Source organism: Haemorhous mexicanus, unplaced genomic scaffold (genome assembly GCF_027477595.1).
Source record: "Haemorhous mexicanus isolate bHaeMex1 unplaced genomic scaffold, bHaeMex1.pri scaffold_183_ctg1, whole genome shotgun sequence".
Classification (NCBI taxonomy): domain Eukaryota; kingdom Metazoa; phylum Chordata; class Aves; order Passeriformes; family Fringillidae; genus Haemorhous; species Haemorhous mexicanus.
Window position 1 is genome coordinate 1 of NW_026776015.1, and position 16,480 is coordinate 16,480.

General features: G+C 59.4%; 2 protein-coding genes across 13 annotated transcripts; one reads left to right on the forward strand and one right to left on the reverse strand.

Annotated features, from left to right (window-relative positions):
• Positions 1–1,236: 1,236 nt before the first annotated feature.
• Positions 1,237–10,211, reverse strand: LOC132322874 (proline-, glutamic acid- and leucine-rich protein 1-like; the record flags this gene model as incomplete). The annotated part of the gene is made up of 6 exons (XM_059837607.1): positions 10,046–10,211; positions 7,905–7,963; positions 7,000–7,105; positions 2,996–3,145; positions 1,446–1,517; positions 1,237–1,330 (listed from the first exon to the last, which is right to left on the reverse strand). Coding segments are annotated over exons 1-6 (619 nt in total), but the record flags the coding sequence as incomplete, so codon positions are not given.
• A 328-nt stretch (positions 10,212–10,539) lies between these two features.
• MED11 (mediator complex subunit 11) lies at positions 10,540–16,271 on the forward strand. Of its 12 annotated transcripts, none has more exons than XM_059837596.1 (6): positions 13,962–14,073; positions 14,210–14,462; positions 14,753–14,954; positions 15,091–15,244; positions 15,515–15,638; positions 16,065–16,271. In XM_059837596.1, the coding sequence occupies exons 1-6, from the start codon at positions 14,015–14,017 to the stop codon at positions 16,269–16,271; spliced, it is 999 nt and encodes a 332-aa protein (XP_059693579.1). In that variant the 5' UTR covers positions 13,962–14,014. The 12 variants fall into 12 exon arrangements, 11 of the variants coding, with proteins under 11 accessions (XP_059693583.1, XP_059693586.1, XP_059693585.1 ...); XM_059837593.1 differs by lacking the exon at positions 15,515–15,638 and adding an exon at positions 14,532–14,656 and having other exon boundaries at positions 14,210–14,375; positions 14,821–14,954; positions 15,091–15,379; positions 15,774–16,164; XM_059837594.1 differs by lacking the exon at positions 15,515–15,638 and having other exon boundaries at positions 13,956–14,083; positions 14,210–14,450; positions 14,895–14,954; positions 15,091–15,379; positions 15,774–16,164.
• The last annotated feature ends 209 nt before the right edge of the window (positions 16,272–16,480 follow it).

Below are 16,480 nucleotides of genomic sequence, written 5' to 3' on the forward strand. Positions count from 1 at the left end.
ATCCCCAATATCCCCCCCAAAATCCCCCCAAAAAACCAAAATCCCCCCAAACCATCCCAAAATCCCCCCAAACCATCCCAGGACCCCCCAAAATCCCCCCCAAACCATCCAGGGACCCCCCAAACCATCCCAGGACACCCCCAAAATCCCCCCAAAATCCCCCCCAAACCACTTCAGGACCCCCCAACCCATCCCAGGACCCCCCAAAATCCCCCCCAAACCATCCCAGGGACCCCCCAAAATCCCCCCCCAAAATCCCCCCCAAAAAACCAAAATCCCCCAAAATCCCCCCCAAACCATCCCAGGACCCCCAAAATCTCCCACAAAATCCCCCCCAAAAAACCAACCAATCCCCCCAAAATCCCCCCCAAACCATCCCAGGACCCCCCAAAATCCCCCCCAAACCTTTGTCCCAGGACCCCCCAAAAACCCCCCCAAACCTTCCCACGACCCCCCAAAAAACCCCAAAATCCCCCCCAAACCTTCCCACGACCCCCCAAAAAACCCCAAAATCTCCCCCAAACCATCCCAGGACCCCCCCAAAACCCCCCCAAAATCCCCCCCAAACCATCCCAGGACCCCCCAAAATCCCCCCAAACCATCCCAGGACCCCCCAAAACCCCCCCAAAATTCCCCCCAAAACCATCCCAGGACCCCCCAAAAATCCCCCAAAACCCATCCCAGGACCCCCCAAAGATCCCCAATATCCCCCCCAAAATCCCCCCCAAAAAACCAAAATCCCCCAAACCATCCCAAAATCCCCCCAAACCATCCCAGGACCCCCCCAAAATCCCCCCCAAAAAAACCAAAATCCCCCAAAATCCCCCCCAAACCATCCCAGGACCCCCCAAAATCCCCCCCAAAATCCCCCCCCAAAAAACCAAACCCCCCCCAAAATCCCCCCCAAACCATCCCAGGACCCCCCAAAACCCCCCCCAAAATCCACCCCAAACCTTCCCACGACCCCCCAAAAATCCCAAAATTCCCCCAAAACCATCCCAGGACCCCCCAAAAATCCCCAAAATTCCCCCCAAAACCATCCCAGGACCCCCCAAAAATCCCCAAAATTCCCCCCAAACCACTTCAGGACCCCCCAAAACCCCCCCAAAATCCCCCCCAAAAAACCAAAATCCCCCCAAAACACCCCAAAATCTCCCCCAAAATCATCCCAGGACCCCCCCAAACCCCCTCCAAACCATCCCAGGACCCCCCAAACCATCCCAGGACCCCCCAAACTCCCCCCAAATTCCCCCAAACTGGGGGTCCCCACCTGCTGCAGCCGCGGGCTCTCGCTGTCGATGCGCGACAGGAAATGCGCCGCCAGCTTCCCCTGGATGGGGGGGGCAATTTGGGGAGGTTTCGGGGGGTCCCGGGGTCGAGACCCCTCCCCAAATTGCCCCCGAATTGGGGAGGGGGCTCAGGGAAGGAATTGGGGGGGGTCTCACCCTCATGGAGCCGCAGGCGCCGGGGTAGAAGGAGAGGCAGGACTTGATCCCCTCCAGCGTGGAGAGCTCGCACTGGGGGGGGGGAAAGGGGCTGAGACCCCTCCCCAAATTCACAGAGACCCCTCCCCCAAATTATTCAGGATCCCCCGACCCCTCCCCTTTTCTTTTTCCCATTTTTTCCCATTTTAATCCCATTTTTCCCCAATTTCTCCCCCCTAGCCCCCCCAAACCGCCCCCCCCGAAGCCCCAGACCCATTTGAAGCCCCCAGACCCACTTTAACCCCTTCAGTCCTCATTTTAACCCCTTTTATCCCCATTTTAACCCCATTTTCTCCCATTTTAATCCCATTTTTCCCCAATTTCTCCCCCCTAGCTCCCCCAAACCGCCCCCCCCCGAAGCCCCCAGACCCATTTGAAGCCCCCAGACCCATTTTAACCCTTTGTAATCCCATATTAACCTCTCAAATCCCTGTTTTTTCCCATTTTCTCCCATTTTAATCCCCATTTTCCCCAATTTCTCCCCCCTAGCCCCCTCAAACCGCCCCCCCCGAAGCCCCCAGACCCATTTGAAGCCCCCAGACCCATTTTAACCCTTTGTAGTCCCATATTAACCTCTCAAATCCCTGTTTTTTCCCATTTTCTCCCATTTTCTCCCATTTTCCCCCAATTTCTCCCCCCTAGCCCCCCCAAACCGACCCCCCCCGAAGCCCCCCAGACCCATTTGAAGCCCCCAGACCCACTTTAACCCCTTCAGTCCCCATTCTATTCCATTTTAATCCCATTTTTCCCCATTTTTTCCTTTTTTAATCCCATTTTCCCCCTTTCTCCCCCCTAGCCCCTCCAAACCGACCCCCCCGAAGCCCCCAGACCCATTTGAAGCCCCCAGACCCATTTTAACCCTTTGTAGTCCCATATCAACACCTCAAATACCTGTTTTTTTCCATTTTAACCCCTTTTTTTCCATTTTAATGTTTTTCCCACTTTTTCCTCCCTAACCCCCCCAAACCGCCCCCCCGAAGCCCCCAGACCCATTTGAAGCCCCCAAACCCACTTTAACCCTTTCTATTCCTATTCCAACCTCCTTTGATCACATTTTAACACCTTTTATCCCCATTTTTTCCTTTTTTTAATCCCATTTTTCCCCCAATTTCTCCCCCTAGCCCCCCCAAACTGCCCCCCCCCGAAGCCCCCAGACCCATTTGAAGCCCCCAGACCCACTTTAACCCCTTCAGTCCCCATTTTATTCCATTTTAATCCCATTTTCCCCATTTTAATCCCATTTTTTCCCATTTTAATCCCATTTTTCCCCAATTTCTCCCCCCTAGCTCCCCCAAACCGCCCCCCCCGAAGACCCCCAGACCCATTTAGAGCCCCCAGACCCACTTTAACCCCTTCAGTCCCCATCCTATTCCATTTTAATCCCCTTTTATCCCCATTTTAACCCCATTTTTTTCCCATTTTAATCCCATTTTCCCCCAACTTCTCCCCCCTAGCCCCCCCAAAACCGCCCCCCCCCCGAAGCCCCCAGACCCATTTGGAGCCCCCCAGACCTCGGGCCGCAGGGCCAGCAGGGAGGTGAGGATGCCGGGGATGTGGTTGGTGCCGATGTCCCGCGCCAGCTCCGGCAGCTGCGCCGAGAAGCGCAGCAGCTCCCGCAGCACCGACACCCCCAGGGCCACCGTGGGGGCGGGGTCCTGCGACTGCGGGGACCCCAAAACCGTCAGGACCCCTCCCCAAATTAGAGAGACCCCCCCTCAAATTGTCCCGATTGGAATAGGCCAAAAATAGACCTAAAAATGGGCAAAAAATGGCAAAAATGGGTCAAAAACGGGGTGTGAGACCCCCAAAACACCCCCAGGGTCACCGTGGGGGCGGGGTCCTGCGACTGAGGGGGACCCCAAAACCGTCAGGACCCCTCCCCAAATTAGAGAGACCCCCCCTCAAATTGTCCCGATTGGAATAGGCCAAAAAAAACCCAAAAAATGGGCAAAAAATGGCAAAAATCGGTCAAAAATGGGGTGGGGGACCCCTGGAACCACCTTGAGGGGGGGGGTCCTGCGACTAGGGGGACCCCAAAACCGTCAGGACCCCTCCCCAAATTAGAGAGACCCCCCCCCAAATTGTCCCGATTGGAATAGGCCAAAAAAACCCCAAAAAATGGGGAAAAAATGGTAAAAATCCATCAAAAATGGGGTGGGGGACCCCTGGAACCACCTTGAGGGGGGGTTCTGGGACTGGGGGGACCCCAAAACCGTCAGGACCCCTCCCCAAATTAGAAAGACCTCCCCCCAAAATTGTCCCGATTGGAATAGGCCAAAGAAACCCAAAAAAATGGGGAAAAATGGTAAAAATCGGTCAAAAATGGGGTGGGGGACCCCTGAAACCACCTTGAGGGGGGATACTAGGAGTGGGGGGAGCCCAAAACCGTCAGGACCCCTCCCCAAATTAGAGAGACCCCCCCCAAATTGTCCCGATTGGAATAGGCCAAAAAAAAAACCAAAAAAATGGGCAAAAAATGGCAAAAATCGGTCAAAAATGGGGTGTGAGACCCCCCAAAACACCCCCAGGGTCACCTTGAGGGGGGGTCCTGCGACTGGGGGGGACCCCAAAACCGTCAGGACCCCTCCCCAAATTAGAGAGACCCCCCCCCAAATTGTCCCGATTGGAATAGGCCAAAAAAAACCCCAAAAAATGGGGAAAAAATGGCAAAAATGGGTCAAAAATGGGGTGGGGGACCCCCCAAAACACCTTGGGGGGGGGTCCTGGGACTGCGGGGACCCCAAAACCGTCAGGACCCCTCCCCAAATTAGAGAGACCCCCCTCAAATTGTCCCGATTGGAATAGGCCAAAAAAAACCCCAAAAAATGGGGAAAAAATGGCAAAAATGGGTCAAAAATGGGGTGGGGGACCCTGAACTCCCCCAGGTGTGCCCAGGTGTGTCCCCAGGTGTGTGTCACCCATCCCAGGTGTGCCCAGGTGTGTCCCCAGGTGCGTGTCACCCATCCCAGGTGTGCCCAGGTGTGTCCCCGGGTGTGTGTCACCCATCCCAGGTGTCCCCCAGGTGTGTCCCCAGGTACGTGTCACCCATCACAGGTGTATCCAGGTGCCCCCAGGTGTGCCCTGGTCTATCTCAGGTGCCCCCAGGTGCCCCCAGGTGTGCCCAGGTGTGTGTCACCCATCACAGGTGCCCCTGGGTCTATCTCAGGTGCCCCCAGGTGTCCCCAGGTGTGTGTCACCCATCACAGGTGCCCCCAGGTGTGCCCAGGTCTATCTCAGGTGCCCCCAGGTGTGCCCAGGTGCCCCCTAGGTGTGCCCAGGTCCATCTCAGGTGCCCCCCAGGTGTGCCCAGGTGCCCTCAGGTGTGCCCAGGTGCCCCCAGGTGTGCCCAGGTCTATCTCAAGTGCCCCCAGGTGCCCCCAGATCTATCCAAGGTGCCCCCAGGTGTGCCCAGGTGCCCCCCAGGTGTGCCCAGGTCTATCTCAGGTGCCCCCAGGTGTGCCCAGGTCCATCTGAGGTGTGCCCAGGTGCCCCCCAGGTGTGCCCAGGTCCATCTCAGGTGCCCCCCAGGTGTGCCCAGGTGCCCCCAGGTGTGCCCAGGTGCCCCCAGGTGTGCCCAGGTCCATCTCAGGTGCCCCCAGGTGTGCCCTGGTCTATCTCAGATGCTCCCAGGTGTGCCCAGGTCTATCTCAGGTGCCCCCAGGTCTATCTCAGGTGTGCCCAGGTGCCGCCAGGTGTGCCCTGGTCTATCTCAGGTGCCCCCAGGTGTGCCCAGGTCCATCTCAGGTGCCCCCAGGTACCCCCCAGGTGCCCCCAGGTCTATCTCAGGTGCCCCCCAGGTGTGTCCCCAGGTCTATCTCAGGTGCCCCCAGGTGTGCCCAGGTGCCCCCAGATCTATCTCAGGTGCCCCCAGGTGTGCCCTGGTCTATCTCAGGTGCCCCCAGGTCTATCTCAGGTGCCCCCAGGTGTGCCCAGGTGCCCCCAGATCTATCTAAGGTGCCCCCAGGTGTGCCCTGGTCTATCTCAGGTGCCCACAGGTGTGCCCAGGTGCCGCCAGGTGTGCCCAGGTCTATCTCAGGTGTGCCCAGGTCTATGTCAGGTGCCCCCACGTGTGCCCAGGTGCCCCCAGGTGTATCTCAGGTGCCGCCAGGTGTGCCCAGGTGCCCCCAGGTGTGCCCAGGTCCATCTCAGGTGTGCCCTGGTCTATCTCAGGTGTCCCCAGGTGCCCCCAGGTGTGCCCAGGTGCCCCCCAGGTGTGCCCTGGTCTATCTCAGGTGCCCCCAGGTGTGCCCAGGTCCATCTGAGGTGTGCCCAGGTGCCCCCAGGTGCCCCCCAGGTGTGCCCTGGTCTATCTCAGGTGCCCCCAGGTGTGCCCAGGTCCATCTGAGGTGTGCCCAGGTGCCCCCCAGGTGTGCCCTGGTCTATCTCAGGTGCCCCCAGGTGTGCCCAGGTCCATCTGAGGTGTGCCCAGGTGCCCCCCAGGTGTGCCCTGGTCTATCTCAGATGCTCTCAGGTGTGCCCAGGTGCCCCCCAGGTGTGCCCAGGTCTATCTCAGGTGCCCCCAGGTGTGCCCAGGACTATCTGAGGTGTGCCCAGGTGTGCCCAGGTCCATCTCAGGTGTGCCCAGGTCTATCTCAGGTGCCCCCAGGTGTGCCCAGGTGCCCCCCAGGTGTGCCCTGGTCTATCTCAGGTGTGCCCTTGTGCCCCCAGGTGTGCCCAGGTGCCCCCAGGTGTGCCCAGGTCTATCTCAGGTGCCCCCAGGTCCATCTCAGGTGTGCCCAGGTGCCCCCAGGTGTGCCCAGGTGCCCCCCAGGTGTGCCCAGGTCTATCTCAGATGCCCCCAGGTGTGCCCAGGTGCCCCCCAGGTGTGCCCAGGTCTATCTCAGGTGCCCCCAGGTGTGCCCAGGTGCCCCCTAGGTGTGCCCAGGTCCATCTCAGGTGCCCCCCAGGTGTGCCCAGGTGCCCCCAGGTGTGCCCAGGTGCCCCCAGGTGTGCTCTGGTCTATCTCAGGTGCCCCCAGGTGTGCCCAGGTCTATCTCAGGTGCCCCCAGGTGTGCCCAGGTGCCCCCCAGGTGTGCCCAGGTCTATCTCAGGTGCCCCCAGGTGTGCCCAGGTCTATCTCAGGTGTGCCCTGGTCTATCTCAGGTACCCCCAAGTGTGCCCTGGCCTATCTCAGGTGCCCCCAGGTGTGCCCAGGTCTATCTGAGGTGTGCCCAGGTGCCCCCAGGTGCCCCCCAGGTGTGCCCTGGTCTATCTCAGGTGCCCCCAGGTGTGCCCAGGTCTATCTCAGGTGTGCCCAGGTGCCCCCAGGTGTGCCCAGGTGCCCCCAGGTGTGCCCAGGTGCCCCCAGATCTATCTCAGGTGCCCCCAGGTGTGCCCAGGTGCCCCCCAGGTGTGCCCTGGTCTATCTCAGATGCCCCCAGGTGTGCCCAGGTGCCCCCCAGGTGTGCCCAGGTGCCCCCCAGGTGTGCCCAGGTCCATCTGAGGTGTGCCCAGGTGCCCCCAGGTGTGCCCAGGTCCATCTGAGGTGTGCCCAGGTGTGCCCAGGTGCGCTCACCTGGAGCAGGTGCTGCAGGAGGCGGAGCCAGCCCAGGCAGTGCTGCTGGAAGGCCTCGCTGGGGCTCTCGCTGACCAGCAGGGACAGCAGGCACAGCCCCTCGAAGCTGCAACGCCATTGGCTGAGCCGGGACACGCCCACCCACACACCCTGCCACGCCCAACCCCGCCCCACAGCCCTGACTGGCTGCTGGGAACTCCAAACTCCGCCCACTTTCCATATAAGGGACAGCCAGAGTGGGGTGTGGCTCACAGGTGGAGTCTGAGGCCACACCCATTCTAGCCCCACCCACAGCTCTGATTGGCTGCTGAGGAACCCAAACCCCACCCACTCTCCTTATAAGGGCAGGCCAGAGTAGGGCGTGACTCTCATGTGGAATCTGATTGGCTGGGATGAAGCCACGCCCACCCTGGCCCTGACCACACCCTGATTGGCTGCTGAGAGGCCCAAGCCCCACCCACTCTCCTTACAAGGGCAGGCCAAAGTAGAACATGACTTTCATGTGGAATCTGATTGGCCGGGATGAAGCCACGCCCACTCTCCAACAGGCAGCCATTCGCAGACAAGCCCCACCCACCCTAATTAGTCATGCAACAACACAAACACCGGATTGGCTGCTCAAAACCCCCGCCCCAACAAATCAGCCAATCACAAGGTGCTACAAAGCCACGCCTCCTCCTCCTGATTGGCTCCACCCCCTCAGGGCCAAACCCTCCCCTGATTGGCTCCTTCCCACCCAATAGCAGCCAAGAGAACGATTCTGATTGGCTACTGAGCTGGCCCCGCCCCCCACACTGCATTCCAATTAGTTTTAATGCTGCCCCGCCCATCCCACAGCAGCAGCCAATGAGAGGGCGGGAGGGGCGGGTCCTGTACTGTGATTGGCCGGCAGAGCTGTCACTCACCGCGTCTTCATGGAGCCCAGGCGGGCGTTGGTGACGCCGAGGAGACCCCCGAGGGCGGCCTGGGGGAGGGGCAGGGGTCACCCAGGGGTCACCGCGGGGTCAGGGGTCAACCGGGGGTCACTGGGAGGGGTCAGCAAACAGGGGGGTCCCCAGGGGGTCAAAGGAAGTCACGTGGGAGGAGGGGGGAGGGGCCTGGGGAGGGGTCCTGAGGGAGTCCCGGATTAGGGGGGAGGGGCTTCCGGATTTGGGGGGAGGGGTCCTGGATTTGGGGGGAGGGGCTTCCGGATTTGGGGGGAGGGGATTCTGGATTTGGGGGAGGGGGATCCCGGATTTGGGGGGAGGGGTCCCGGATTTGGGGGTCAGATCCGGTTTTGGGTTCAGATCCCAGATTTTGGGGTCAGATCCCGTTTTTTGGGGTCAGATCCCATTTTTAGGGTCAGATCCCACATTTTTGGGTTCACATCCCGTTTTTTGGGGTCAGATCCCGTTTATTTAGGGTCAGATCCCGTTTTTGGGGGTCAGATCCCGTTTATTTAGGGTCAGATCCTGTTTATTTAGGGTCAGATCCCAGATTTTGGGGTCAGATCCCACATTTTTGGGGTCAGATCCCGTTTTTTGAGATCAGATCCCATTTATTTAGCGTCAGATCCCATTTTTTTGGGGTCAGATCCCATTTATTTAGGGTCAGATCCCACATTTTTGGGTTCACATCCCGTTTTTTGGGGTCAGATCCCGTTTATTTAGGGTCAGATCCCGTTTTTGGGGGGTCAGATCCCGTTTATTTAGCATCAGATCCCATATTTTTGGGGTCAGATCCCGTTTATTTAGGATCAGATCCTGTTTATTTAGGGTCAGATCCCATTTTTTAGGGTCAGATCCCATTTTTAGGTCAGGTCCCATTTTTAGGGTCAGATCCCGTTTATTTAGGGCTAGATCCCACATTTTTGGGGTTAGATCCCGTTTTTTTGAGGTCAGATGCCATTTTTTTGGGGTCAGATCCCATTTTTTTGGGGTCAGATCCCATTTTTTAGGGTCAGATCCCATTTTTTTGGGGTCACATCCCGTTTTTTTGGGGTCAGACCCCGTTTATTTAGGGTCAGATCCCGTTAATTTAGGGTCAGATCCCGTTTTTTGGGGTCAGATCCCATTTTTTGGGGTCAGATCCCGTTTTTTAGGGTTAGATCCCACATTTTTGGGGTCAGATCCCGTTTTTTGAGGTCAGATCCCAGTTTTTTGGGTTCAGATCCCATTTTTTAGGGTCAGATCCCACATTTTTGGGTTCACATTCCGTTTTTTGGGGTCAGATCCCATTTATTTAGGGTCAGATCCCATTTATTTAGGGTCAGATCCCATTTTTTTGGGGTCAGATCCCGTTTATTTAGGGTCAGATCCCGTTTATTTAGGGTCAGATCCCGTTTATTTAAGGTTAGATCCCATTTTTTTGGGTTCAGTTCCCAGATTTTGGGGTCAGATCCCATTTTTTAGGGTCAGATCCCACATTTTTGGGTTCACATCCCGTTTTTTGGGGTCAGATCCCGTTTATTTAGGGTCAGATCCCGTTTATTTAGGGTCAGATCCTATTTATTTAGGGTCAGATCCCATTTATTTAGGGTCAGATCCCGTTTATTTAGGGTCAGATCCCATTTTATTGGGGTCAGATCCCGTTTTTTAGGGATTCCCCCCCCCGAGGCGATCCCTGGTTTGGGGGCTCCCCATTTTTTTGGGTCAGATCCCGTTTTTTCGGGATTCCCCCCCCTGAGGCGATCCCTGGTTTGGGGGTTCCCCATTTTTTTGGGTCAGATCCCGTTTTTTAGGGATTCCCACCCCTGAGACGATCCCTGGTTTGGGGGTTCCCCATTTCTTTGGGTCAGATCCCGTTTTTTTTAGGGATTCCCCCCCCTGAGGCGATCCCTGGTTTGGGAGTTCCCCATTTTTTTGGGTCAGATCCCGTTTTTTAGGGATTCCCCCCCCTGAGGCGATCCCTGGTTTGGGGGTTCCCCACATTTTTGGGGTCAGATCCCGTTTTTTAGGGATTCCCCCCCCTGAGGCGATCCCGTTTCCCGCCAACCCCTGAGGGCACCTCTCGCTCCCTGAGGCGGCGCCGCCCCCCCTGAGGGCGGGATCCCCTCCCGGGCCCGTACCTGGGTCCCGGCGCTGTCGCGGAGGCCCCGGACGATCCCCGGGAGGGCCCCGCGGTGCGGGGGCAGCGCCGAGAGCGCCGAGAGCGCCTCGAGCAGCGGCGCGGCCGGAGGGGCCCGCGGAGCCGCCACCGCCGCCATGGCTGCTGCGCCTTCTTCTCCGGCGCGCTCCGATGACGTCAGAGCGCGGGAAAAACGGGGGCGGGGTCTGCGTGAGGGGGAGTGGGCGGGGTTTGGGGGAGCAGCGCTAAAAAAGGAATTGAAAGGCGTGGCCTGAGGAAAGCTCGTCTATAAAAGGAAATAGTGGGCGTGGCCTAAGGAAAATCAAAATCAGTACCAAAACAGTTAATGAGAGGCGTTCCCTAGATTTAAATAATTCTAAAGTAAGAAAATAAAAGGCGTGGCCTGAATAGAACCCTTCTAAAAAGCAGTGAGAGGCGAGGCTTTAAAAGAGCAGTCTATAAAAGGTGTTTTGGGGCGTGGCCTGGAGCGCAGGCCTACAAAAAGGAATAAAAGGCCTCCCAAATCCCCCCTCCCCATCGAGTTCTCCTCCCTCCTCCGGAGCTGAGTCTGAGGGAGATCGAGGGAACCGTGGGGAATTTGTGGTGGATAAACCCTTGTGAGGGAGCTGGGAGTGATTTTGAGGGGATTCCGGGCGGTTTTGGAGCGGATTTGGGGCTTTTTTGTGACGCTAAACAATCTTGGAGGACCCAAAACCACAGAGACGACGAAGAGCGGCCGCTGGAGGGGGCGGTGCCACCACTGAGTTCCGCCCAGAGCGGCTCCTGCCGGGCGCTTCCGTTCACGTGATCGGAACCCCGCTCTGGCATTGGTGAAGAGAACCGGAAAAGGGCCGAGAGGAGGCGGAAGCGGCGAGGGCGGCATGGCGGGGTTCGGGGTGGCAAACGAGCGGCTGCGGGCGCTGGAGGAGCTGGAGCGCGAAATCGGCGCCTCCCTGCACAGCGCAGGTGGGCGGGACTTTCGGAAAGGGGCGGGGTTTGCGCGGAGAGGGAAGGGAACTGCGGGGAGGGGGAGGGCCCGCGGTGTTTGGGGGGGCGCAGGGAGGCACTTCCGGGTTCGAGGTGGGCGGGGCTTGAGTTGCCATGGTGATGGTGGGTGTGCATTGGAAGCGGTGATTGGCGGGGCTAAAAGGGGCGGGGCTTAAGGGGTGAGTCTAGTGGAGGCGTGGTCACCCAAGGGGCGTGGTCGCCGCTCAGGTGACCTTCAAGGGACCAATGGGAGAGCCCGGAATGGGGTCAGAGGTCATGGGGAGGGGTCCCAGGGCTGTGCGCAGGTGGGTCCCAGGTGTGCCCAGGTTTATCCAAGTGTGCCCCAGGTGTGCCCAGGTGTGCCCCAGGTGTATCTCAGGTGTGCCCAGGTGTGCCCAGGTGTATCTGAAGTGCCCCCAGGTGTATCTCAGGTGTGTCCAGGTGTGCCCAGATGTATCAGACGTGCCCCCAGGTGTATCTCAGGTGTGCCCAGGTGTATCTGAAGTGCCCCCAGGTGTATCTCAGGTGTGCCCAGGTGTGCCCAGGTGTATCTGAGGTGTGCCCAGGTGTATCTGAGGTGCCCCCAGGTGTATCTTGGGTGTGCCCAGGTGTGCCCCAGGTGTATCGCAGGTGCCCCCAGGTGTGCCCAGGTGTATCTGAGGTGCCCCCAGGTGTATCTCAGGTGTGTCCAGGTGCACCCAGGTGTATCACAGGTGCCCCCAGGTGTGCCCAGGTGTATCTCAGGTGTCCCCAGATGTATCTCAGGTGTGCCCAGGTGTGCCCCAGGTGTATCGCAGGTGCCCCAGGTGTGCCCAGGTGTATCTGAGGTGTCCCCAGGTGTATCTCAGGTGTGCCCAGGTGTATCTGAAGTGCCCCCAGGTGTATCTCAGGTGTGTCCAGGTGTGCCCCAGGTGTATCGCAGGTGCCCCAGGTGTGCCCAGGTGTATCTGAGGTGTCCCCAGGTGTATCTCAGGTGTGTCCCAGGCTCTTCTAGGTTTGCCCAGGTGTGCCCCAGGTATATCCTGGTGTGCCCAGTTGTGCCTCAGTCCCCCCAGGTGTATCCCGCACATGCCCAGGTGTGCCCCAGGTATATCCAGGTGTGCCCAGGTGTGTCTTAGGTGCCCCCAGCTGTGCCCCAGGTATATCCAGCTGCCCCCAGGTGTGCCCCAGGCCCCCTCAGGTGTGTCCCACGCCCCCATAGGTGTGCCCAGGTGTACCCCAGGTATATCCAGGTGTGCCCCAGGCCCCTCAGGTGTGTCCCACACCCCCCTAGGTGTGCCCAGGTGTGACCCAGGCCCCTCTAGGTCTGCCCAGCTGTATCCAGGTGTGCCCTAGCCTCCCCCAGCTGTACCCCAGGTGTGCCCAGGTGTATCTCAGGTGTGCCCAGGTGTGAGCCAGGTGTGCCCAGGTGTGCCCCAGGTGTGAGCCAGGTGTGTCCCCAGGCTCGGTGATCCTGGAGCTGTCCAAGGAGAAGCCCCAGGAGCGACACCTGGACCGTCAGGCCGCCCAGTTCGGCGCCGCCGTGGCCAAGGTGGAGGCGGAGCTCTCGGCCCAGATCCGCTACCTGACACAGGTGAGGCCTGGCAGCCCCAGGTGCCCTTTGGGGGGGGTCACCAGGTGAGATTTGGGGGGGTTTGGGGTGTCCCAGGTGGGGCTTGGGGTGTCCCAGGTGAGGTTTGGAGTGTCCCAGGTGAGGTTTGGGGTGTCCCAGGTGGGGTTTGGGGTGTCCCAGGTGAGGTTTGGGCTGTCCCAGGTGGGGATTGGGGTGTCCCAGGTGAGGTTTGGAGTGTCCCAGGTGGGGATTGGGGTGTCCCAGGTGGGGTTTGGAGTGTCCCAGGTGGGGTTTGGGGTGTCCCAGGTGGGGTTTGGAGTGTCCCAGGTGTGGTTTGGGGTGTCCCAGGTGGGGTTTGGGGTGTCCCAGGTGGGGTTTGGGGTGTCCCAGGTGGGGTTTGGGGTGTCCCAGGTGAGGTTTGGAGTGTCCTAGGTGGGATTTGAAGTGTCCCAGGTGGGGTTTGGAGTGTCCCAGGTGGGGTTTGGAGTGTCCCAGGTGGGGTTTGGAGTGTCCCAGGTGAGGTTTGAAGTGTCCCAGGTGAGGTTTGGAGTGTCCCAGGTGGGGTTTGGGGTGTCCCAGGTGGGGTTTGGAGTGTCCCAGGTGGGGTTTGGGGTGTCCCAGGTGGGGTTTGGGTGGCCCAGGTGGGGTTTGGGTGGCCCAGGTGGGGTTTGGAGTGTCCCAGGTGGGGTTTGGAGTGTCACGGGTGAGGTTTGGGGTGTCCCAGGTGGGGTTTGGGGTGTCCCAGGTGAGGTTTGGGGTGTCCCAGGTGGGGTTTGGAGTGTCCCAGGTGAGGTTTGGAGTGTCCCAGGTGGGGTTTGGAGTGTCCCAGGTGAGGTTTGAAGTGCCCCAGGTGGGGTTTGGGGTGTCCCAGGTGAGGTTTGGAGTGTCCCAGGTGAGGTTTGAGGTGTCCCAGGTGGGGTTTGGGGTGTCCCAGGTGGGGTTTGCAGTGCTCCAGGTGAGGTTTGGGGTGTCCCAGGTGGGGTTTGGGGTGTCCCAGGTGGGGTTTGGGGTATCCCAGGTGGGGTTTGGAGTGTCCCAGGTGAGGTTTGGGGTGTCCCAGGTGGGGTTTGGGGTGTCCCAGGTGGGGTTTGGAGTGTCCCAGGTGGGGTTTGTGGTGTCCCAGGTGGGATTTTGGGGTGTCCCAGGTGGGATTTGGTCTCTTTTGATCCCCCAGACTCTCAGGTGTGTCTCACCTGCACAGGTGGCCACGGGGCAGCCCCACGAGGGCTCGAGCTACGCGGCGCGCAAGAGCTGCCAGCTGGCCCTGAACCGCCTGGACTACGCCCGGCGGCGCCTGGCCGAGCTGGCCCGCGCCTGCGAGCTCATGCTGGAGCAGTGACACACCTGGGCACACCTGGGCACACCTGGGCACACCTGGAGAGATGGCCGGGACAGCGTGGGACACACCTGGAACAGCCCTTGGACAGCAAAATGGGGAAAAATTGGGATTTTTTGGGGGTGGGACCCCTTGGGGACAGCGCTGAGAGACTCTGGGCACACCTGGGCACGGCGTGGGACACACCTGGGCACAACCTGGAGCAGCCTCGAGACACCAAAATTGGATTTTCTTGGGGTTTTAATGAGGTGTGACACCTTGGAGACATCACTGAGAGACTGTGGGCACACCTGGGCACACCTGGGCACACCTGGGCACACCTGGAGAGACGGCCGGGACGGCGTGGGGCACACCTGGAACAGCCCTGGGACAGCAAAATGGGGAAAAATTGGGGTTTTTTGGGGGTGGGACCCCTTGGGGACAGCACTGAGAGACTCTGGGCACACCTGGGCACACCTGGGCACACCTGGAGAGACGGCCAGGACAGCGTGGGACACACCTGGAACAGCCCTGGGACAGCAAAATGGGGAAAAATTGGGATTTTTGGGGGGTGGGACCCCTTGGGGACAGCGCTGAGAGACTCTGGGCACACCTGGGCACACCTGAGCACACCTGGGCACACCTGGGCGCGGTGTGGGACACACCTGGAGCAGCCTCGGGACACCAAAATTGGATTTTCTTGGGGTTTTAATGAGGTGTGACACCTTGGAGACATCACTGAGAGACTGTGGGCACACCTGGGCACACCTGGGCACACCTGGGCACACCTGGAGAGATGGCTGGGACGGCGTGGGACACACCTGGAACAGCAAAATGGGGGAAAATTGGGGTTATTTGGGGTGGGACCCCTTGGGGACAGCGCTGAGAGACTCTGGGCACACCTGAGCACACCTGGGCACACCTGGGCACACCTGGAGAGATCGCCGGGACAGCGTGGGACACACCTGGAGCAGCCTCGGGACAGAAAAATGGGGGAAATTGGGATTTTAATGGGGTGGGACGGCACTGAGAGACTGTGGGCACACCTGGGCACACCTGGGCACACCTGGGCACGGCGTGGGCACGGCGTGGGACACACCTGGAGCAGCCTCAGGACACCAAAATGGGGAAAAATTGGGGGTTTTTTGGGGTGGGACCCCTTGGGGACAGCGCTGAGAGACTGTGGGCACACCTGGGCACACCTGGGCACACCTGGAGAGATCGCCGGGACGGCGTGGGACACACCTGGAGCAGCCTCGGGACAGAAAAATGGGGGAAATTGGGATTTTAATGGGGTGGGACGGCACTGAGAGACTGTGGGCACACCTGGGCACACCTGGGCACACCTGGGCACGGCGTGGGACACACCTGGAGCAGCCTCGGGACACCAAAATGGGGAAAAATTGGGGTTTTTTTGGGGTTGGACACCTTGGGGACAGCGCTGAGAGACTCTGGGCACACCTGAGCACACCTGGGCACACCTGGGCACACCTGGGCGCGGCGTGGGACACACCTGGAGCAGCCTCGGGACACCAAAATTGGATTTTCTTGGGGTTTTAATGAGATGTGACACCTTGGAGACATCACTGAGAGACTTTGGGCACACCTGGACACACCTGGGCACACCTGGAGAGATCACCAGGACAGCGTGGGACTCACCTGGAGCAGCCTCGGGACAGAAAAATGGGGGAAATTGGGATTTTAATGGGGTGGGACGGCACTGAGAGACTGTGGGCACACCTGGGCACACCTGGGCACACCTGGGCACGGCGTGGGACACACCTGGAGCAGCCTCAGGACACCAAAATTGGATTTTATTGGGGTTTTAATGAGGTGTGACACCTTGGAGACATCACTGAGAGACTCTGGGCACACCTGGGCACACCTGGGCACACCTGGAGAGACGGCCGGGACAGCGTGGGACACACCTGGAGCAGCCCTGGGACAGCAAAATGGGGAAAATTGGGATTTTAGTGGAGTTTTTTTGGGGTGGGACCCTTTGGGGACAGCGCTGAGAGACTCTGGGCACACCTGGGCACACCTGAGCACACCTGGGCACGGCGTGGGACACACCTGGAGTAGCCTCGGGACACCAAAATGGGGAAAAATTGGGGTTTTAATGAGGTGTGACACCTTGGGGACAGCGCTGAGAGACTCTGGGCACACCTGGGCACACCTGGGCACACCTGGAGAGATGGCCGGGACAGCGTGGGACACACCTGGAACAGTCCTGGGACAGCAAAATGGGGAAAAATTGGGGTTTTAGTGGGGTGGGACCCCTTGGGGACAGCGCTGAGAGACTCTGGGCACACCTGGGCACACCTGGAGAGCCCCCCAGGTGCCACCCCCGGCCTTGGAGACACCCCCAAATAAAGGGACACCCAAATAAAGGGACACCGCGGTGGCCTTGAGACCTGGAGGGGACTCGGAGTTTTTGGGGGGGGTCCTGGGGGCAAATTTGGGGTTCCAAGGGAAATTTTGGGGGGAAATTTTGGGATTTTGGGGGGAAATTTTGGGGATTTGGGCGGGAATTTGGGGTCCTGAGGGCGCTTTGGGATTCCTGGGGAGAATTTTGGGGGTCC